Source organism: Kogia breviceps, chromosome 2, assembly GCF_026419965.1.
Source record: "Kogia breviceps isolate mKogBre1 chromosome 2, mKogBre1 haplotype 1, whole genome shotgun sequence".
Classification (NCBI taxonomy): Eukaryota; Metazoa; Chordata; class Mammalia; order Artiodactyla; family Physeteridae; genus Kogia; species Kogia breviceps.
In genome coordinates, this window is record NC_081311.1 from 138,609,272 (window position 1) to 138,633,295 (window position 24,024).

At 40.3% G+C, this 24,024-nt stretch overlaps 1 protein-coding gene across 5 annotated transcripts in view; it reads left to right on the plus strand.

The window, feature by feature from the left end:
• NOSTRIN (nitric oxide synthase trafficking) overlaps nt 1-22,891 on the plus strand; it is a 69,689-nt gene extending 46,798 nt beyond the window's left edge. For 3 of the 5 annotated variants that reach the window (XM_059053951.2, XM_059053952.2, XM_067026252.1), the window contains 6 exons: nt 7,130-7,238; nt 8,318-8,406; nt 11,568-11,693; nt 12,631-12,745; nt 19,699-19,788; nt 22,682-22,891. In XM_059053951.2, coding sequence (XP_058909934.1) covers nt 7,130-7,238; nt 8,318-8,406; nt 11,568-11,693; nt 12,631-12,745; nt 19,699-19,788; nt 22,682-22,818 — 666 coding nt within the window. In that variant the 3' untranslated portion in view covers nt 22,819-22,891. The remainder of the gene's footprint in view (nt 1-7,129; nt 7,239-8,317; nt 8,407-11,567; nt 11,694-12,630; nt 12,746-19,698; nt 19,789-22,681) is intronic. The other 2 variants (XM_059053953.2, XM_067026253.1) reach the window with 1 other exon arrangement.
• The last annotated feature ends 1,133 nt before the right edge of the window (nt 22,892-24,024 follow it).

Sequence of the window (24,024 nt, forward strand, 5' to 3'; positions counted from 1 at the left end):
GCGGTACGCGGACCTCTCACTGTTGTGGCCTCTCCCTTTGCAGAGCACAGGCTCCAGATGCGCAGGCTTAACGGCCATGGCTCACAGGCCCAGCCGCTCCACGGCATGTGGGATCTTCCCAGACCGGGGCACTAACCCGTATCCCCTGCATTGGGAGGCGGACTCTCAACCACTGCGCCACCAGGGAAGCCCAATTTTCTTAACTTTACCAAGGCTAGATTTGTGACCCAATATATGATCTATCCTGGAGAATATTCCATGAGCACTTGAGAAATATGTGTATTCTGTTGTTTTTGGATGGAATGTCCTATAAATATCAATTAAGTTCATCTTCTGTAATGTATCATTTAAAGCTTGTGTTTCCTTATTTATTTGCATTTTGGATGATCTGTCCATTGGTGAAAGTGGGGTGTTAAAGTCCCCTACTATGATTGTGTTACTGTCGATTTCCCCTTTTATGGCTATTAGTGTTTGCCTTATGTATTGAGGTGCTCCTATGTTGGGTACATAAATATTTACAATTGTTATATCTTCTTCATGGATCGACCCCTTGATTATTATGTAGTGTCCTTCTTTGTCTCTTGTAATAGTTTTTATTTTAAAGTCTATTTTGTCTGATATGAGAATTGCTACTCCAGCTTTCTTCTGATTTCCATTTGCATGGAATATCTTTTTCCATCCCCTCACTTTCAGTCTGTAAGTGTCCCTAGGTCTGAAGTGGGTCTCTTGTAGACAGCATATATATGGGTCCTGTTTCTGTATCCATTCAGCCAGTCTGTGTCTTTTGGTGGGAGCATTTAATCCATTTACATTTAAGGAAATTATTGATATGTATGTTCCTATTACCATTTACTTAATTGTTTCGGGTTTGTTCTTGTAGGTCTTTTCCTTCTCTTGTGTTTCTTGCCTAGAGAAGTTCCTTTAGCATTTGTTGTAAAGCTGGTTTGGTGGTGCTGAACTCTCTCAGCTTTTGCTTGTCTGTAAAGGTTTTAATTTCTCCATCAAATCTGAATGAGAACCTTGCTGAGTAGAGTAATCTTGGTTGTAGGTTTTTCTCTTTCATCATTTTAAATATGTCCTGCCACTCCCTTCTGGCTTGCAGAGTTTCTGCTGAAAGATCAGCTGTTAGCCTTATGGGGATTCCCTTGTGTGTTATTTGTTGTTTTTCCCTTGCTGCTTTTAATATGTTTTCTTTGTATTTAATTTTTGATAGTTTGATTAATATGTGTCTTGGCATGTTTCTCCTTGGATCTATCCTGTATGGTACTCTCTGTGCTTCCTGGACTTGACTATTTCCTTTCCCATATTAGGGAAGTTTTCAACTATTATCTCTTCAAATATTTTGTCAGTTCCTTTCTTTTTCTTTTCTTCTTCTGGGACCCCTATAATTCTAATGTTGGTGCATTTAATGTTGTCCCAGAGGTCTCTGAGACCTTCCTCAGTTCTTTTCATTCTTTTTTCTTTCTTCTGCTCTGCTGTATTTATTTCCACTTTTATGTTCCAGGTCACTTATCCGTTCTTCTTCCTCAGTTATTCTGCTATTGATCCCATCTAAAGTATTTTTCATTTCATTTATTGTGTTGCTTATCATTGCTTGCTTCCTCTTTATTTCTTCTAGGTCTTTGTTAAATATTTCTTGCATTTTGTCTATTCTATTTCCAAGATTTTGGATCATCTTTAGTATAATTATTCTGAATTCTTTTTCAGGTAAACTGCCTGTTTCCTCTTCATTTGTTAGGTCTGGTGGGTTTTTACCTTGCTCCTTCATCTGCTGTGTGTTTTTCTGTCTTTTCATTTTGCTTACTGTGTTTGGGGTCTCCTTTTTGCAGGCTGCAGGTTCATAGTTCCCATTGTTTTTTGTGTCTGTCCCCAGTGCCTAAGGTTGGTTCAGTGGGTTGAGTAGGTTTCCTGGTTGGGGGGACTAGTGCCTATGTTCTGGTGGATGAGGCTGGATTTTGTCTTTCTGGTGGGCAGGTCCACGTCTGGTGGTGTGTTTTGGCGTGTCACTAGCCTTATTATGATTTTAGGCAGCCTCTCTGTTAATGGATGGGGCTGTAGTTCTGTCTTGCTATTTGTTGGGCATAGGGTGTCCAGCACTGTTCGTTGCTGGTCCTTGAGTGAAGCTGGGTCTTGGTGTTGAGATGGAGGTCTCTGGGAGATTTTCGCCGTTTGATATTACGTGGAGCTGGGAGGTCTCTTGTGGACCAGTGTCCTGAGGTTGGTTCTCCCACCTCAGAGACACAGCCCTGACGCCTGGTTGGGGCACCAAGAGTCTTTAATCCACATGGCTCAGAATAAAAGGGAGAAAAAATAGAAAGGAAAGAAAGAAAGGAAGGAAGGAAGAAAGGAAGAAAGGAAGGAAGGAAGAAAGGAAGAAAGGAAGGAAGGGAGGAAGGAAGGAAGAAAGGAAGAAATGAAGGAAGGAAGCAAGAAAGGAAGGAAGGAAGGAAGAGAGGAAGAAAGGGAGGAAGGAAGGGAGGAAGAAATGAAGGAAGTAAGCAAGAAAGCAAGAAATGAAGGAAGAAAGCAAGAAAGGAAGGAAGGAAGCTTGAAAGGAAGGAAGAAATGAAGGAAGGAAGGAAGAAAGCAAGAAAGGAAGGAAGGAAGGAGGGAAAGAAGGGACGGAGGAAGGGAGGAAGAAAGGAAGACAGGAAGAAAGGAGGGAAGAAAGGAAGAAAGAAAGGAAGAAAGAAAGAGGATAAAATAAAGTTATTAAAATAAAAAATAATTATTAAGAAGAAAAATTTTATAAAAAACAAAACAAAACGGTTCGGTCAGAACACTAGGACAAATGGTGAAAGCAAAGCTATACAGACAAAATCTCACACAGCTGCACACATATACACACTAACAAAAAGAGAAAAAGGGGAAAATAATAATATATCTTGCTCCCAAAGTCCACCTCCTCAACTTGGGATGATTCGCTGTCTATTCAGGTATTCCACAGAGGCAGGGAACTTCAAGCTGATTGTGGAGCTTTAATCCACTGCTTCTGAGGCTGCTGGGAGAGAACTCCCGCTCTCCTCTTTGTTCGCACAGCTCCAGGTGTTTAGCTTTAGACTTGCTCCAGGTGTTTAGCTTTAGACTTGGCCCCGCCTCTGGGCGTAGGTCGACCGAGGGCGTCTGCTCTTCGCTCAAACAGGACGGGGTTAAAGGAGCAGCTGATTCGGGGGCTCTGGCTCACTCAGGCCAGGAGGAGGAAGGGGCACGGATGCGGGGCGAGCCTGCGACGTCAGAGGCCGGCGTGACGCTGCACCAGCCCGAGGCGCGTCGCGCGTTCTCCCGGGTAAGCTGTCCCTGGATCTGTGGCGGGCTGCACAGACTCCCAGGAGGGGAGGTGTGGAGAGTGTCCTGTGCTCACACACAGGCTTCTTGGAGGCGGCAGCAGCAGCCCTAGCGTCCCACACTCGTCTCTGGTGTACGCGCCGACAGCCGCGGCTCGCGCCCGTTTCTGGAGCTCCTTTACTCGGCGCACTTAATCCTCTCTCCTCACGCCCCAGGAAGCAAAGAGGGAAGAAAAGGTCTCTTGCCTCTTCGGCAGCTCTAGACTTCTCCCGGACTCCCTCCCGGCTAGCCGTGGTGCACTATCCCCCTTCAGGCTGTGTTCACGCCGCCAACCCCAGTCCTCTCCCGGCTTCCGACCGAAGCCCGAGCCTCAGCTCCCAGCCCCCGCCCGCCCCGGTGGGTGTGCAGACAAGCCTCTCGGGCTGGTGAGTGCTGATCGGCACCGACCCTCTGTGCGGGAATCTCTCCGCTTTGCCCTCCGCACCCTGTTGCTGTGCTCTCCTCCGCGGCACCGACGCTCCCGCCTCCGCCCCCCGCAGTCTCCGCCCGCGAAGGGGCGTCTAGTGTGTGGAAACCTTTTCTCCTTCACAGCTCCCTCCCACTGGTGCAGGTCCCGTCCCTATTCTTTTGTCTCTGTTTATTCTTTTTTCTTTTGCCCTACCCAGGTACGTGGGGGTGTTTCTTGCCTTTTGGGAGGTCTGAGGTCTTCTGCCAGCGTTCAGTGGGTGTTCTATAGGAGCAGTTCCACGTGTAGATGTATTTCTGATGTATTTGTGGGGAGGAAGGTGATCTCCGCATCTTACTCTTCTGCCATCTTCTCTCCGCCTCTCCAACACCATTTTTTGAAGAGGCTTTTTCTCATTGTATATGCTTCCTCCTTTGTCATAAATTAATTGCCATTACAGAGGCTTATTTTGAGGACATTTGGGTGATTCTGCTATCACATGACCTTCCTTGCTAAAAACTGATCAGTGTCCCTGGTCATAGCCCAGACATCTTGCCTGTTTGCTTTCTTGGGCTAGATTCTTTATCTTCTTGGGTCAGGTCATGCCACAAAGATTTTGTCCTCCACTCCCCTCTTGTTAGTTTTAATTGTAGTGTTCTAGATGCTGATCATTAATTACCAAAATCTTCAGGAAAAAATCCTGGTTGCTCCTTCCTGGGCCTTCTGCTGTATTTCACTCAGACTTCCAAGGTCCAGTCTGGGAGGCTCACCCCTCTCTCTGTGTAAACCGGACCACTGGTCATGTCCTCCTATAAGAGTAAAAGTATAGCCAAAACCAACATCCCAGGACCCCCACTCAGGGAACAAGAGATGAGGGGAGAGGGGAAGGTAGTTAGATCTGGCACAATAATCAATTCTGACCGGCTTTCTCCATTCCACCATCTAAACAGCAATAAGTGGCCTGCTGTTTCTTTAATTGAATCTTTTTTTCCGGCCCTGGCAAAGGCAAAGCAAATTAGCAATCGCAATGTCTGTTAAAGCAGAAACAAAGGTAGAGATGGAAGTGGAAAGGAAGAGTTGATTACATGGAGAAAGTACCTTTTTTTTTTTTTTCTTCCAAACCGTGTAGGTGATCCCTGAGTTGGGAAAATGTACAATAAAATATATCTATTACCTTCTTGTAAAATACCTCTATCAGCTAACCTGTCAATAAAATAAGGGTCATTCTCCTTGAAAATTTGACCAAGCTCCTATTGAAATGTAAAGAAGTAGCCACAGTGGTTTATCTTATTTGATGTGTCCATGGGAATTTTTGGTTTCTATGAAATTTCAGTGCACCAGAACTAATGACTATGTATCTGTTGTCTAGGAGAATGGACTGTATCTCTAAATGGGTGAATAGGATTGTCCTAATATTCTTAAAGCAAAACACCTCCAAAATCTGACTTTATAGTCATTGGCAGTAAGTGTAGACTGGCTTTTATAGAGTGCTATGAAATTTACATGGACGAGGGTAAGACAGGAGAACTGAGTGTGAATATTGGAGGGCTGGTGATTGGTGTGAAAAATATTTGTAAGGTTAGTGTAAAGGCCATGTTCAAAAGATTGTATCTGCAGTTTAAATGCCTCCTCTGGTATTGTTCTTTCTGACAAATTTTTGGAAGAGAAGGACAAATTTAAGAAAGTTAACGATGGCAGTTTAATCTATCTCAAGTTGATCCAGTAGTGATCTATCCATGGAAATATATTTGTGAACAATATAGGCATCCCCAAAGAAACCAAATGAAGTCTTGGACTGGCATGAGAGTCAGATTATGAGGTGCATTCCTCCAGCAAGGAAGGACTGAGGGTTGGACTGAAGCATCCTTGCAGTTCACTCGGAGCTCACCCGCGGAGGTAACGTCAGCTTGGGCCTCAGCCTCAGACATGTGAAGGAGTGGACTCTGGTGGAGAATTGGGAGTCACAGGAGTTGGGTTTCAGCAGTAATTACTTACTAGCTGTTTCGTCTTGGGCCTTCATTTATTTCTGAGTGTCACAGGTAAAATGGGGAAAATAAAACCAATCTCGTCGAGTTGTTGTAAGAATCACAAAGAGTCACATGTAATAAAGGATATAGAGAAAATTTTTATAATGTATAATACACAGTATGTAGGTTAAATATTTTAGTCCCTACATTATATTTTTGTAAAGGCTATTATTCTCTTTGCTCTAAATCTTCTCTTCTCTTTCTTCAGGACAGTCTATCTAAAGCTAATCTCTCCACCAATATTCAGGGTCCTCGCTTTTCTCCTTCCTACCAGATAAGTCCTGACTCCTGCACTTCCATCTTCAGTCATCAGTTTTCCCTCTTTCTCCAAGGTTTCTGTCCATCTACTGCACTTATGTTTAGCCACCTCCCAACCTGACCCTAACATCCTTTTTAATTTTTTCACATAAATGTTTTAATCATTTTAAGTTGCGTATCACTGTAGGATATTTGCTCTTTGACTTGTTACTAGGCATTTAAACTGTGTCCTAACATCCTTTTTTCTCTTTCAACTCTGGAAATAATGTATATGAAAGCTCTGCTATTGTTAATGGTTCTCATAACCTACATGATAAAATCCCTACTTCAGCCTGAAAATCTGACCTAAACTACTTAGACAATTTTTTCTTCCACTACATTTGCTCAAGCAACTGGTCTGTTTATTGTTCCCCATACATTTCACACAACCCTCCCTCTGTCCTTTTTTTTTTTTTTTTTTTTTTTTTTTTTTTTTTTTTTTTTTGCGGTATGCAGGCCTCTCACTGTTGTGGCCTCTCCCGTTGCAGAGCACAGGCTCCGGACGCGCAGGCCTAGCGGCCATGGCTCACGGGCTTAGTTGCTCCGCGGCATGTGGGATCTTCCCGGACCAGGGCACGAACCCGTGTCCCCTGCATCGGCAGGCGGCTTCTCAACCACTGCGCCACCAGGGAAGCCCCTCCCTCTGTCCTTTGCTTGTGCAATTTCTCCTGCAGGGAGTACCCTTTGCCCTCCTTCCCCTCAACTGAAATGTGCTGGTTAAGTCAGCTAGTCTCCTTGAAGCTTTCATGCCCCTTCCCTTGGTGAGCCACATGCTCCTATGAAATAGCTGTAGTAATGATCACCCTCCAAGAATAATTTTTATCTATTAAAGAAAGTGCTCAGCTATACACTTACAAGTTGTAAACGAGGAGCTGTCTTCTTATTCAGTAGGTCTAGGAAAGGTAAACCAATCTATAGAAAACCAGAGGTTACCCTGCTTTTATTTTATTTTTTTTACTTTTTTCTTCCATCAAGTTAAAATTGAATACAGTCAGTGAAAGTCTCAGTGCAACTAGGAGTAGCAACTCTTACATTTTTCCCTCTAAATTGTTAAACTTCCTTTTTTTTCCTAAAGGAAGAAGATCCTAAAAATGCAATGAGTAAAGAGCGACAGGCATCTTCAATAAAATCAAAACTGTTGAGACTGCAAAAAGATATTGAAAAAGCCTCGCGAGACCAGGAAGGTGTGTAATTATCTCTTTGACTGGCCTGGTAAGGGAAAGTATTCTACTCGGAGGTTTCATTCTGAGTTAGGGTGATTCTGCTTTTGCTGACTGGTGCAGAGATCATCTCATTTAAAAGACCAAATATCAAACCTAATTTGTGTGAATAAAGAAAAATGAAAAAGCAAGGAGAGAGCAAAAAATATTGAAAATGACATTCTGGTCTGTGAGATCTATACAAGTACTATACCACCATTTCCAGAAGTGTAGCATTTTACAGTGTTCCTGAAATTGACTGATATGAGGGACAATTCATTTGGTTTAAAACATGGTAAACCTCCTATGTACAAGGCTTTTCATTTTCTTGTGTTTATTTATTTCCCCCATATTATTTTATTTTATTCCATTGGGGGGTGCTAATAGGTTGTTTTTAAATTTTTTAAATTTATATAAAATTTTTTAATTGAAGTATAATTGACGTACAACACTATATTAGCTCTAAGTGCACAACATAATGATTTAATATTTCTATACATTACAGAATGATCACCATTTGTTTGTTTCTTTTTGAACTACCTGAATGATGTGAAAGTCATTCAAATTAAATCCTATACTTAGAGGTTAGGTATGTGAGAACGTGAAGCAGCTCTAAAGTGTTACAGCTGCACTTTTATGATTCTAATATGTAGAGCTTATTTTATGTGGACCAGAGAACCCTGTTACAATGTAATACTTGATAGGAAATCCAAGACAGCAAAATGTTTAGAAATGTAAATATCAGCAGAGGAGAGCTTAACATGGGGGTAAATGTTAGGAATCCACCACGGAATGGGTCAACAAGGAGGTTGCAAAAGCTTGTCCTGAAAAATAACTGTCAAGACTCCTTAAGCACCAGCATTTCTCGAATCCTATTAAATGAAGGTACAGGTCACCCATTCAGTAAAATTTAGTAACAACTACACAGAGAAACAGCCCCAGCCATTTGGGAAATGCTCCCGGCATCACTTCTGGGCTCAGGCGCCCTCTGAGTATAAACACCTGCCCGTTGTGTCCCACTAGGACCAGAGGAACAGTGACTGACAGCCTTATTTCACTTTCAGGCCTGGAACGAATGCTGAAAGCATACTGCAGTCACTCCTCCTTCTCAGACACAGAGAGCCAAAAAAGCACAGCAGCCTTAATGGACGAGGTAAACATTTGCAGAGTGCGGTTTCCTAGATTTAATGATGAAGGACCTATTTTGGGAATGCTTGTTTTCTGGACCATTTGACCTCTGTTTGCCTTTCCTTTCTCATGACATAGAACGGTCTAGTTGGAGAGCTTGTACGCTCAGCTCCTTGACAAGTGGTTTGAGGAATCTGGAAAAATCCAGCTACTTAGAAATGTTTGATTTAGTGTCCTCCCAGGGGGGGAAGAAAAGTGCCTAAAATTGAATTCCCCCAAATAGAATCATTCAATTAAGGTCTGAAGACCATGTGTACTTTACCCCAGTTAACAGATGTGACCAAAAACACAGGGTCTGCATTCAGAGAGGCCTGCATCTAGCTCTGCCTTTTACAGGGACCTAGGACAAGTTTAGTTTTCTCATCTTTAAAGTGGGGATGTTGCATCTAAGGGGTTTGGGTTAGGATGATGCATTATTTCGAAAATGCTAGCACGGGGCACAGAAGAGAATTGACATCCTGGTGATTATCATTGAGATGCTGTTTTCCATTCATCCTTGAGCTAACATAAGGGTCTTCCGAGTATAACAGGGGAAAGGAGAGATGTGGCCGCACAGAAGGAAGATGGCCGACTGGGGTGTGAGGCAAGAGCTTCCAGGGAAACAAAGAAAAAATCTTCAGAGGCCAAGGTTTTGTTTTTTTTTTTTTTAATTTTGAAAATATTTTTATTAGGCTGTGGCTTTTCATTCATGTAATAGTGTCCTTTTTTTTTTAAACATCTTTATTGGAGTATAACTGTTTTACAATGGTGTGTTAGTTTCTGCTTTACAACAAAGTGAATCAGTTATACATATACATATGTTCCCATATCTCTTCCCTCTTGCGTCACCCTCCCTATCCCACCCCTCTAGGTGGTCACAAAGCACAGAGCTGATCTCCCTGTGCTATGCGGCTGCTTCCCACTAGCTATCTATTTTACATTTGGTCGTGTATATATGTCCGCCAAGGTTGTTTTGAAGGAAGGGGACATACTGTCAGTGGAGGGCAGGGAGAGGCGCCTCCAAAAAGTCCAGGCCTTTTTGCTGAAAGGCTGGACTGCGGCAGCCCGGAGACATTTGTTGGGATTGGTGGGCAATGCAGCCTCTTCAGAAGAACCCACATTATATGGGCAGTTAGTAAAGGCCCATGAATTTTAAACAGGAATAAAAATGAACAGATACTATGACCTATGTGTACAAGATACAGGGTTTCTGCTGTGATTGGAGAGGAAGTTGACTGCGGTTAATCTGAGAAGAATTCAGGAAGAGATCAAATTTTTATCAATGTTTTGAAGGATCCAGGAAGCTGAACCAGCTTTCCTTACCTTACACGTAGCCTAAACAACTCTCTTGTAAAAGTAGGTACCTAATAATTCTGTCCAAATGAGCAATTTCAATAGTTCTTTGGTAAAAGTAGACAGATGCAGCCAGGTACAGTTTATCTGTTTTTTTAGCAGTGGCTTCCTTTAATGGAGGTGGTGTTGCAGAAATAAACCTGACATTTTCTGTGAAAAGACAGGCCTGAATTCTGTTCATTTGGGAACAGAGGTCTAATATCCTTGCAGTGACATACGGCTACAATTTTTATAAAATTATAAAAGACTGTTAGACATTTTCTGTGACAGCATAAAATGTTCTTTAGTTAATTAATTCGATGTAAATCATATTTACCAAAAGAAAGTCATATGGAGCATTTTATGATGGCATTAAGATTTAAGTTTATTTCTTTGGATTCTTGCATAAAATTCTGTCATTGATATAGAACATGTTATTAGGATCATCTTGGTACACAACTGGCCTGATTCACACAGTGGAGGATGCAAGATAGGAGATAATCTGAACCTTGAACTTATGGTGTTTATGATCTAGTGATGGAGCAAATAAGAGCCTCCAAATAGTAGGTGCCAAATATCTGTGTAATTCGGTCACGCACCTCTGCCTCTAATGGAAGGAAACCCGTGATGGTGGTAGACTGATTTTGTGTTACGCAGAGAAGGTTTCTTGCAGGGAGAAGCTCTGTTTCACAGAAATTCTTCCTAATTCATTGGCTCTTGGTCCTTGAAGTGCTATATTTGAAGCAAGAATGTTGGCAAGCCATATTCTCTGAGAAATTGTTGTGTAAACTGGAGGTATTTAGAGCAGATATTGTCTTTGGATACCGGAAGGAGCACCACAGAGCAGGGAGACTTGATCTGTGATGCTCTCAAGTGCAGACTAGATCTAAGGCTAGAAGCTACGGGGGAGCTTTTGATTTCATCCTAGCTGAGCCTGCCCACCATGCAGTGGATTGTTCCAAGGATCAGGGCCCTTCCCCATCCATTGGAGGTGTTTGGTCCATGGCTGTGACCCCCTGGCCAGGATGTTAGGATTAGGAACCTCCAGGCTGGAGGTGTGGAAAAGGGAGAGACAATGGTGAGGAGAAGATTGGATAAGCAGACCCCTTCCAATATTTAGATTCTATGATTTGATCTACAACTTGATAGAGAAGTCATTATAAAGTTTCTAGCTCAAGGTCAAATCAGAACAGGAGAGACTAGGAGAATAGCTTTAGTTTCAGTCTCTATTTTTATATTCAAATACCCCAGAATATGGTTTCTAGTTTCCAGAAGTGTTACTGCAGACTTGCTGGGTAATATAAAGACCTCACCTCTTCAAGAAACAATAACATCAACATCAACAACAAAACCCTGACTCACATTTTGGTTTGATTCTATTGATAAGAGTTCACTTCTGTTCTTTATGTTAAGTGCCCGTGGCACCACTGCCTTTCTTCAAAGCCTTCCGAAAGCCTACCTTCTGCAATCAACACTTATTATTCTCTACCTCATTCCTCAGCAGAAATTCGAGTAAAGCGATTAATTGCCACAAAATGCTGAGTAATATACCTATCAAGGTTTCTGGTTTACCTTATTTACAAGGGTCTAGAATACAACACACTCAACAACTAAGGCTTTCCTCTAGACTGCTTAAAGTATCCATTGTTTTTCTCTCTTCAGCATTTTCTGCATGTGAGTTGCAAATGAGTTGAATGTGTATTTTTCTGGACCTCTATGTCATTTTGGAAGTTATCCTGATATCCCTTTACCCACCCAGTTGTGCCTCAAAATTTTCTAGAAGTTTACTAATATGGTCAAATGATGTATCCACAGAATAACTTGAAACTAAACCTTTTGCAAGCAAACGCCTATAAACTGTCATCCGTCTTAGCAGAACTTGAGCAAAGACCTCAACCCAACCATGTCTGTAGGAACTCCATCTTCAAGTGGAAAGAAAAGGTAAGCATTTAAGAGGTTGGCTATAACTTCTTGACTGGGCTTGCTGGGTGGAATGGCTTAAAGCAGCAACAGGCAAAAAAAACTGTTACGAATTATATATGCCATATGCTCAAATCCCCAGTTGCACAATTTTAAGATAAATTTGTTTAATTATTTTTTGAGCACGGTAACAAGAGCTAAACACAAATGAATACGTGCTTTGTATTCATATATAAATTAGTGAGTTAAAAACACTTTGGGTCCCTTCCTCCTTCTCATACTTCTCACTTTATCCTTTGAATGTGCTGTTATAGTAAAATTTCTATTAAATCAAAATCTTAGTATTTATACAGACCTAAATTGTAAGATTTTGTGATATGCAGTAGTCTTATCCATTTAACATAGTACATAATGTAGGTAATGCGTGTGCACGATTTAAGAAATTCACACACATGAATTTTCCCAGTGTTACACTCTAGGAATTGACGAGCGTGTGAATATACACGGGTAGCTGTTTTCCATTTCCTACAGGAAGAGGGAGGTGTAACCACCTTGTGATGAAGGGACAGTTTTCTTTCTAAGAGACTCAAGCTCTAAAAGGGTATCAGTCATTTACACAGAGCCGTGATCATTTCACGTGCTTTAAAACCAAGTCGAATTTGTAGAAGTAATGCTGTAAATGTTACTATTTGGCCTAGGGATACACAGGTCAGAATTGCAAATACAGGCTATAAAATATAGTAATTGTCTAATTATGAAAATATTAAGGTCTCAGACACAAGAAGGTGCTAGAGTAGGGTTTACGAATGTATTGAATTTTTTCTTTATACCCTCCTCCCAACAGTTGAAAAACAAATTCCTGAGGAAAACAGCTGCAGAATAGTTACTTTTCGCAAATACTTTTGATGACAATGTTGTTAAAAATGACTTTTTTTTTTTTTTTTAACTATTCAAACAGCAGCAGACACATAGTTCTGTAAAAATATCTCGGCCTTTTCTGACAAAGAGATTAGAGAATGTTGTGAGCAGGTCATCTTCTGGTGGGCAGAGAATTCCAAGTTCTTCATCTACAGGTAATCTCATGCCCAGAATAATTTGGGGCTGGGTCCTATCAGTAAAGCACATTGCCAAAATTATATTTTATTTTCAGAGCCACGTTGACATAAATCGGCTCAAAGAAATTTACTTTTCAATTAGGACTGATTAATTTGTTAAAATGTGTAGCTTTCTGTGCAAATGTCATCCAAAAGTTGGGAAGGACTCAAGAAGATTGGAGGGTTGGGAAAAGAATTCTCTAACATGAGAAGGTACCTCCAGTCACTGGCATCCATGTTATTCAGACAGCCTGCAATTTGCTGCCCACACACTCAGCCTGGAAACACTGGGAGGACTCCACAGCTTTGTCTTGACAGCCTCCTCCAAACTGCCATGCAAATCCCAACCTCTTTTCAGGAAACACGGTGATCCCAAGGCCTACCCGCCCCGTGTTCAGCCACCTGACTTTAGTCATTTTCCATCCATACCCCACTGCCTTTTACCTTTCAACACACACACACACACACACACACACACACACACACACACACACACACACACATACATATACATGCAAGCACCTGTCATTATCCGTCATTGTTCAACTATAGTTACCATAACATTGACTCTCTAGATTCTGGTTTTTTTAACATCTTTGAGTATAACTGTTTTACAATAGTGTGTTAGTTTCTCCTTTACAACCAAGTGAATCAGTTATACATATACATATGTTCCCATATCTCTTCCCTCTTGCGTCTTCCTCCCTCCCATCCTCCCTATCCCACCCCTCTAGGTGGTCACAAAGCACCGAGCTGATCTCCCTGTGCTATGCGGCTGCTTCCCACTAGCTATCTATTTTACATTTGGTCATGTATATATGTCCATGCCACTCTCTCACATCGTCACCACTTACCCTTCCCCCTCCCCATATCCACAAGTCCATGCTCTAGTAGGTCTGTGTTTTATTCCCGTCCTACCACTAATCTCTTCATGACATTTTTTTCTTCTTCTCTTAGATTCCATATATATGTTAGCATACGGTATTTGTTTTTCTCCTTCTGACTTACTTCACTCTGTATGACAGACTCCAGGTCTATCCAACTCATTACAAATAACTCAGTTTCATTTCTTTTTATGGCTGAGTAATATTCCATTGTATATATGTGCCACATCTTTATCCATTCATCTGTTGATGGACATTTAGGTTGCTTCCATGTCCTGGCTATCGTAAATAGAGCTGCAATAAACATTTTGGTACATGACTCTTTTTGAATTATGGTTTTCTCAGGGTATATGCCTAGTAGTGGGATTGTGGGGTAATATGGTAGTTCTATTTGGAGTTTTTTAAGGAGCCTCCATACTGTTCTCCATAGTGGCTGTATCAATTTACATTCCCACCAGCAGTGCAAGAGTGTTCTCTTTTCTCCACACCCTCTCCAGCATTTATTGTTTCTAGAGTTTTTGATGATGGCCAGTCTGACTGGTGTGAGATGATATCTCATTGTAGTTTTGATTTGCCTTTCTCTAATGATTAATGATGTTGAGCATTCTTTCATGTGTTTGTTGGCAATCTGTATATCTTCTTTGGAGAAATGTCTATTTAGATCTTCTGCCCATTCTTGGATTGGGTTGTTTGTTTTTTTTTGTTATTTAGCTGCCTGAGTTGCTTATAAATTTTGGATATTAATCCTTTGTCAGTTGCTTCATTTGCAAATATTTTCTCCCATTCTGAGGGTTGTCTTTTGGTCTTGTTTATGGTATCCTTTGCTGTGCAAAAGCTTTTAAGTTTCATTAGGTCCCATTTGTTTATTTGTGTTTTTATTTCCATTTCTCTAGGAGATGGGTCAAAAAGGATCTTGCTGTGATTTATATCGTATAGTGTTCTGCCTATGTTTTCCTCTAAGAGTTTGATAGTGTCTGGCCTTACATTTAGGTCTTTAACCCATTTTGAGTTTATTTTTGTGTGTGGTGTTAGGGAGTGTTCTAATTTCATACTTCTACAGGTAGCTGTCCAGTTTTCCCAGCACCACTTATTGAAGAGGCTGTCTTTTCTCCAATGTATATTCTTGCCTCCTTTATCAAAGATAAGGTGACCATATGTGTGTGGGTTTATCTCTAGGCTTTCTATCCTGTTCCATTGATCTATATTTCTGTTTTTGTGCCAGTACCATACTGTCTTGATTACTGTGGCCTTGTAGTATAGTCTGAAGTCAGGGAGCCTGATTCCTCCAGCTCCATTTTTCGTTCTCAAGATTGCTTTGGCTATTCGGGGTCTTTTGTGTTTCCATACAAATTGTGAAATTTTTTGTTCTAGTTCTGTAAAAAATGCCAGTGGTAATTTGATAGGGATTGCATTGAATCGGTAGATTGCTTTGGGTAGTATAGTCATTTTCACAATGTTGATTCTTCCAATCCAAGAACATGGTATATTTCTCCACCTATTTGTATCATCTTTAATTTCTTTCATCAGTGTCTTATAATTTTCTGCATACAAGTCTTTTGTCTCCTTAAGTAGGTGTATTCCGAGATATTTTATTCTCTTTGTTGCAATGGTAAATGGGAGTGTTTTCTTAATTTCACCCTCAGATTTTTCATCATTAGTGTATAAGAATGCCAGAGATTTCTGTGCATTAATTTTGTATCCTGCTACTTTACCAAATTCATTGATTAGTTCTAGTAGTTTTCTGGTAGCATCCTTAGTATTCTTTATGTATAGTATCATGTCATCTGCAAATAGTGACAGCTTTACTTCTTCTTTTCCTATTTGGATTCCTTTTATTTCTTTATTTTCTCTGATTGCTGTGGCTAGAACTTCCAAAACTAGGTTGAATAAGAGTGATGAGAGTGGGCAACCTTGTCTTGTTTCTGATCTTAGTGGAAATGGTTTCAGTTTTTCACCATTGAAGATGATGTTGGCTATGGGTTTGTCATATATGGCCTTTATTATGTTGAGGAAAGTTCCCTCTATGCCTACTTTCTGCAGGGTTTTTATCATAAATGGGTGTTGAATTTTGTCAAAAGCTTTCTCTGCATCTATTGAGGTGATCATATGGTTTTTCTCCTTCATTTTGTTAATGTGGTGTATCACGTTGATTGATTTGTGTATATTGAAGAATCCTTGCATTAGTGGGATAAACCCCACTTGATCATGGTGTATGATCCTTTTAATGTGCTGTTGGATTCTGTTTGCTAGTATTTTGTTGAGGATTTTTGCATCAATGTTCATCCGTGATATTGGCCTGTAGTTTTCTTTCTTTGTGACGTCTTTGTCTGGTTTTGGTATCAGGGTGATGGTGGCCTCATAGAATGAGTTTGGGAGTGTTCCTGCCTCTGCTATCTTTTGGAAGAGTTTCAGAAGGATAGGTGTTAGCTCTTCTCTAAATGTTTGATAGAATTCGCCTGTGAAGCCATCTGGTCCTGGGCTTTTGTTTGTTGGAAGATTTTTAATCACAGTTTCAATTTCAGTGCTTGTGATTGGTCTGTTCATATTTTCTATTTCTTCCTGGTTCAGTCTCAGCAGCTTGTGCATTTCTAAGAATTTGTCCATTTCTTCCAGGTTGTCCATTTTATTGCCATAGAGTTGCTTGTAGTAATCTTTAATAATCTTTTGTGTTTCTGCAGTGTCCGTTGTTACGTCTCCTTTTTCATTTCTAATTCTATTGATTTGAGTCTTCTCCCTTTTTTTCTTGATGAGTCTGGCTAATGGTTTATCAATTTTATTTATCTTCTCAAAGAACCAGCTTTTACTTTTATTGATCTTTGCTATTGTTTCCTTCATTTCTTTTTCATTTATTTCTGATCTGATCTTTATGATTTCTTTCCTTCTGCTAAATTTGGGGTTTTTTTGTTCTTCCTTCTCTAATTGCTTTAGGTGCAAAGTTAAGTTGTTTATTCGAGTTGCTTCCTGTTTCTTAAGGTATGATTGTATTGCTATAAACTTCCCTCTTAGAACTGCTTTTGCTGTATCCCATAGGTTTTGGGTCGTCGCGTCTCCATTGTCATTTGTTTCTAAGTATTTTTTGATTTCCTCTTTGATTTCTTCAGTGATCACTTCGTTATTAAGTAGTGTATTGTTTAGCCTCCATGTGTTTGTATTTTTTACAGATCTTTTCCTGTAATTGATATCTAGTCTCATAGCATTGTGGTCAGAAAAGATACTTGATACAATTTCAATTTTCTTAAATTTGCCAAGGCTAGATTTGTGACCCAAGATATGATCTATCCTGGAGAATATTCCATGAGCACTTGAGAAAAATGTGTATTCTGTTGTTTTTGGCTGGAATGTCCTATAAATATCAATTAAGTTCATCTTCTGTAATGTATCATTTAAAGCTTGTGTTTCCTTATTTATTTGCATTTTGGATGATCTGTCCATTGGTGAAAGTGGGGTGTTAAAAGTCCCCTACTATGATTGTGTTACTGTCGATTTCCCCTTTTATGGCTATTAGTGTTTGCCTTATGTATTGAGGTGCTCCTATGTTGGGTACATAAATATTTACAATTGTTATATCTTCTTCATGGATCGACCCCTTGATTATTATGTAGTGTCCTTCTTTGTCTCTTGTAATAGTTTTTATTTTAAAGTCTATTTTGTCTGATATGAGAATTGCTACTCCAGCTTTCTTCTGATTTCCATTTGCATGGAATATCTTTTTCCATCCCCTCACTTTCAGCCTGTAAGTGTCCCTAGGTCTGAAGTGGGTCTCTTGTAGACAGCATATATATGGGTCCTGTTTTTGTATCCATTCAGCCAGTCTGTGTCTTTTGGTGGGAGCATTTAATCCATTTACATTTAAGGAAATTATTGATATGTATGTTCCTATTACCATTTACTTAATTGTTTCGGGTTTGTTCTTGTAGGTCTTTTCCTTCTCTTGTGTTTCTTGCTTAGAGAAGTTCCTTTAGCATTTGTTGTAAAGCTGGTTTGGTGGTGCTGAACTCTCTCAGCTTTTGCTTGTCTGTAAAGGTTTTAATTTCTCCATCAAATCTGAATGAGATCCTTGCTGAGTAATCTTGGTTGTAGGTTTTTTTCCTTCATCACTTTAAATATGTCCTGCCACTCCCTTCTGGCTTGTAGAGTTTCTGCTGAAAGATCAGATGTTAGCCTTATGGGGATTCCCTTGTGTGTTATTTGTTGTTTTTCCCTTGCTGCTTTTAATATGTTTTCTTTGTATTTAATTTTTGATAGTTTGATTATTATGTGTCTTGGTGTGTTTATCCTTCGGTTTATCCTGTATGGGACTCTCTGTGCTTCCTGGACTTGATTGACTATTTCCTTTCCTATATTAGGGAAGTTTTCAACTATAATCTCTTCAAATATTTTCTCAGTCCCTTTCTTTTTCTCTTCTTCTTCTGGGACCCCTATAATTTGAATGTTGGTGCGTTTAATGTTGTCCCAGAGGTCTCTGAGACTGTCCTCAGTTCTTTTCATTCTTTTTTCTTTCTTCTGCTCTGCAGTAGTTATTTCCACTATTTTATCTTCCAGGTCACTTATCCCTTCTTCTGCCTCAGTTATTCTGCTATTGATCCCATCTAGAGTATTTTTCATTTCATTTAGTGTGTTGCTCATTGTTACTTGCTTCCTCTTTATTTCTTCTAGGTCCTTGTTAACTGTTTCTTGCAATTTGTCTATTCTATTTACAAGATTTTGAATAATCTTTACTATCATTCTGAATTCTTTTTCAGGTAGACTGGCTATTACCTCTTCATTTGTTAGGTCTGGTGTGTTTTTATCTTGCTCCTTCATCTGCTGTGTGTTTTTCTGTCTTCTCATTTTGCTTATCTTAACTGGGTTTGGGATCTCCTCTTTGCAGGCTGCAGGTTCATAGTTCCCGTTGTTTTTGGTGGCTGTCCCCAGTGGCTAAGGTTGGTTCAGTGGGTTGAGTAGGTTCCCTGGTTGGGGGGACTAGTGCCTCTGTTCTGGTGGATGAGGCTGGATCTTGTCTTTCTGGTGGGCAGGTCCACGTCTGGTGGTGTGTTTGGGGATGTTGGTAGCCTTATTATGATTTTAGGCAGCCTCTCTGCTAATGGATGGGGCTGTAGACCTGTCTTGCTCTTTGTTGGGCATAGGGTGTCCAGCACTGTTCGTTGCTGGTCCTTGAGTGAAGCTGGGTCTTGGTGTTGAAATGGAGGTCTCTGGGAGATTTTCGCTGTTTGATATTACGTGGAGCTGGGAGGTCTCTTGTGGACCAGTGTCCTGAGGTTGGTTCTCCCACCTCAGAGACACAGCCTTGACACCTGGCTGGAGTGCCAAGAGCCTTTAATCCACACGGCCAGGTACGTGGGGAGTTTCTTGCTTTTGGGGCGGTCTGAGGTCTTCTGCCAGCGTTCAGTGGGTGTTCTATGGGAGAAGTTCCACGTGTAGATGTATTTCTGATGTATCTTGTGTGGGAGGTTTCTCTGTTTCATCAGGTGGAGATAGAGTCATGGGTCGACTCTCTAGATTCTTGATTAGAACTTGGCAAAAAAGTTTCAATCAAACCCAGGCCATTGTAGTCCACATGGTATGTTAAAGACTCGTGGTTGCATCGTTTGAGAAACAGTTCCCTAAGCACCTGGGGATGATGGAGGAAGCAACTGTTCCAAGTGTCTCCTATCTATTCCTGATTGGAAAACTGGTGCTGGTTTTCCAAAACATGAATACAGTTACCACACAGCTTAGCTAACTAATGTTGATTAAGTTCACGTGGGAAACAATTTAAAATTGTCATCGTTATTATTACTACTACAGTAACTTTTTGTCCAGACTTACTTTCTATGTTAGAGCTTTTGATTATGTAACATACACAGTTCATCCACATAGTATGTACATCAGAAATGGTTACTGAATCAAAGAATGAATGTTATGAATGTTATTATAAACTTTCCTTTTGGGAAGATTTCAATATATTTAAGCTGCACACTACATGGCTGAAAAACTAGACCACATCTCACCGTGTTCATCTTGCCTACTGACCCAGCATTAGTCATTATAACTTGATCCAACTTTCAGCCTCCAGTGTGACCCAGCTCGGCAATGGTCTTTGCAAGGCCTTATATTCTTTTCAAGCCAGGCAAGATGATGAATTGAATTTGGAAAAAGGTAAGAATCATTCTCAAATAGTTGAATTGCCTTCCCATGTTGAAATTTTTAACTTGAATAAAATTCTTGTCTTGGCCTTAAAAGTTATTACCAGGTCATGCATTCATAGCCTGGCTGTTATCAGACTAAGTTCAAATCTATTATTTGACTGACTACTTATTCTTTGGTTTCTCCTTCCCTCTTAGATGTTTGCTGAAGAACAAAGATAAATAAATAAATAATTGCAGTTTGTCTTAAAAACAAGGATATATGTACTACTCTTAACCAAATGAATATCTCATATATATATTAATTTTTTATCAAAGTATAACTGATTTGCAAGGTTGTGTTATTTTCAGGTGTATGGCATGGTGATTCAGTTACATATATATGTATATATTTATGTGTGTATATATGTATAGATATATATACACATGTATATAAGTATACATCTATATATATACACACACATACATGTTCTTTTTCAGATTCTTTTCCATTATAGGCTATTACAAGATACTGAATATAATTCCCTGTGCTATACAGTAGGTCCTTGTTGTTTATCTCTTTTATATATAGTAGTGTGTATATGTTAATCCCAAATTCCTTATTTATCCCACCCCCCTTCCCCTTCGGTAACCATAACATTGTTTTCTATGAAAAAAAAAAGATATTACCAGGTCGAAGCAGTTCAGGTTTATAATCACCCTTCTTAGAAGATAAAGCACATCAAAAAGAAAGCTCACATGATAAAAATAGCTAACACATATTTGGTGTTTACTAGGTGCCAGACATTGCTGCAAACACATTGTCCAATTTAATATTCCTAAAAACCATTTGAGGTTGGTATTATTTATGCCCATTTTATGCATGAGGCGACTGAGGCACAGAAAGGTCAAGTACTTTGGCTAAAGTCACCAGCAGTAGTGGCACAGGATGTGGACTCAGAAACTCAGTCACGCTCTTAATCACAGTGCTCCATTGGGGTAGAATGTCAGTAATGGAAAGTTATCAGAGAGGTAGCCCCACCTTTTTCCTTTTTAGAAAGTTACTCATACAAGAATGTGAAGTGACTTCCTCTCATGGCTTAGTCTAAGTGCCAGTTCTAGAACCCGGGTCAAAGGACTCCCAGCTTAATATTTCTCCCACTTCTCTCACGAAAAAGGGTTTTATGACCAATTAAAGGAATCCGACCCCCTTCTTTGTGTCACAGATTTTTGTTTAACATGGAAAGATTATTATATAATGGATGGTGTAGACCCCAAGATTATTAAACAAGAAAAAGTCACCAGCATCAACTTCCTCTGTTTGTCCAATTAGCAACCACATTTGGATGTTAAGCTAAGGCAGGGATCTCAAAATGAAATAGTTAGTGAGAAAGAATTGTGTCATAGGAGAAAATTTATAATCCATGACCAGGACATGGTGCCCAGAACCAACAGAAAGTTGAGATGGATTTTGCAGCCAAACAACAGGGATACCACGTATTTGCTATTGGTTCATAGGTGCTTCCTTTTCAGTTTGCCAGTCAGAGTTCCTCCAGGCAGTTACTTTTCCTTGTAGCTCAGACATAAGTAAAGACAAGAAAAAAGGAAAGTAGACTCTCTCCTGCATGCATCTTAAATCAATGTTGCCTTTAATTTAAAAGTTTTAAGTGTTATAGAAGTCAGTTTGTTACTCATCATGTCATCTTAAGTCTACCTACACCAGTGAGTAAATGAAATGCAGTAGAGTCCCACTTTCCATTTGAATTAAAACACACTTCCCAGATGCCACCTAGAACCCAGGGTCCTGAGTCTGAATTACATAGTTAACACAAATTGATCATCTTGTCTTCAGTTCTGTTGGTTTCAAAGCCTACTTATACATTATATCCTAAGTGGGTTCTTTAAATGGAACGAGACATTCGTTGGAGGCTTAGGGAAGCTGGCGATAAAATTTTAAGTTATTCGTTTGAATTCCGATAGTAGGCTGTGTCAATCTACTGACCTGAGAGAACTCATTAGACGGAGACCTTAGACTGAGAATGATCTCCTGCAAGAATCAATAGTGATGTGACTAAGGAGAGATAGAAGGGGGATCAATGGTCTCCTTTGCCTTAGAAAGAAAATTACTGGGGAGAAGAATGAAAGAAAGACTGAAAATGACTTCATGATGATGCTTAAAGATCAAGTAGCTCTTGGATCCTTAAGGAAGTGGATATTTCCACTTTGATGTACAGGAAGCAGCCAGAGAGAAAAGACTCTCTCTTACAAGACAGGGAATAATGTTTTTTTTCTTTTTAATAGAGAATTAGAGAAGTGCCGTGGGTTTCCTATGAATTCTGTTTATTTGAATCATTGCTTTAAAGGGGTATTGTCCTCAAACTGATATTTTATTCAAATTATCTACATTGTTAAATGGGGAGTTATATTGTCATGCAAAGATGTGAGTTGGAACTTTGGACTCTGAAGCTGGCTCATATAATGGAGAGAAGCTGCCTCGATCTAAAGAAAAGTCTGGTAGCTGAGACATACTCTTATAGTCAACATACCAAACTATTTTGGCCACCAACATGAGGAACCCTTAAAGCACAGACACCAAGAGAGTTTGGGGATGACCCATCACCTCTATCCCAAGTGAGCCAGGCAGCACGGGGACATAGGATCCAAAGCGATTTTGTTTTTAATTAAACTATTTTATGGCACAACTTGTCCATTACCTTACTCTTTTTAATATTCTCTGCATTCTGCCTGCTTCATGCAGAGGTGGTCAATAAATTTTGCTTCATCTGAATCACATGCAGAAAAATGATGCTACCAAGTAACTCCTTGAAAGCAGGATCTCCTTAAAAACCGTCTTACTGATCAGGCTCGGGCACATGCTTAAGTGCAGAAACCCACTTGTCTAACTATATGTATGTGCATTTTCATAGGTGACATTGTGACTATACACAAGAAGAAAAATGAAGGATGGTGGTTTGGTTCTTTAAAGGGAAAAAAAGGCCATTTTCCTGCTGCTTATGTGGAGGAACTCCCTTCAAATGCCGGGGATACATCTTCACAAGCATAAGCAAGATTCTGAAGGCATCGCCTTACACTCTGTAAATTATACAATGTGGTGCAAATAAAGACAAATGCTATGATCTTCTGTCTTTCTAACTGGGTGATGGGGTCCTACCTGCATATCACAGTGCTTTGCACTTAGTTCTTTGAAACAGAGTCAGAAGATTGAGAGTAAAGGGAGGTGGGAAAGAGGCCTGATGGCTCCTAGAGTTTTCTAATTCTAAGAGACCCTAGAGATAACCTAATACAGCCTCTGCTCACAGAGAGAGAGAAAACTGAGTCCAGGGCAGTTCGGCCTGAAGTCAGATAGTCTTCTGGTAGCACAACACAGATTAGGACACAGATGTCTTTTTTCCTGGGGTGTTGGGTGGAAATAGCCACAGCAGGCCCACAAGAGGTCAAGCAGTGTCGGGGAGATGGGGAAGAACACAGATCAAGTCTAAGAAGAAGAGCTTAGCAGAGACAGGCAGGCAAGGCACCAGTGAGATAGACCCAGGTTAAGGACGTTAGAATAAAGGATCAGGAGCCAAGGCAAAGAGGCAGCGTGGTCGGAAAAGAGGGTGGTAGACGAGGACCATATACCAGGCAGAGGATTTCAGGGTAGAATGGAGTACCATCCTGAGCCAATGACCTTCTGAGGTACCCTCTACCCACAGCCAGAACTGCTCTTAGAGTGAGGTCAAGTGTGAGCCAGAGATGGCTGGGGATCAGAGGATAAGAGCAAGGCAGATAGGAAAAGGTTAGGAAGGAGGCAGTGCCAGAAATTTCATGCCTCCTTGCCCAGTTGGAAACTTCATACACCAATTCAGAAACCAGGAATTCTGCACTTCCCTTCCAGGTCATAATGAGAGGCATACCCTAAGCAACTTCCTAGTGAAAGACACTTTAAGTGCTAATGAGTCTCTAGTTTGGATGGAAAGTTCTAGAAACTAGCATTTACTGTCAAAATGGAGAATTTAGAGAGATTTATGCTGCTTCCTCAAATGCCCTATAACAGGAAAAGGTTGAGAATGAGAGAGAGCAGACCCCAAACTCTTTCTGAGGGGAACATTTTAGAATGAAGAGAAGTGGTACAGCAGCATCTTTCAGAAAATGACCTTAGTCAGTCTGGAGACCACACTCTCCATTGAATGGAAGGTCAAGGTATTGATAATACATCTGGGCAATTTACTTTTGTGCCAAATAGACAGTCTGGCATTAAAGGAGTAATTAA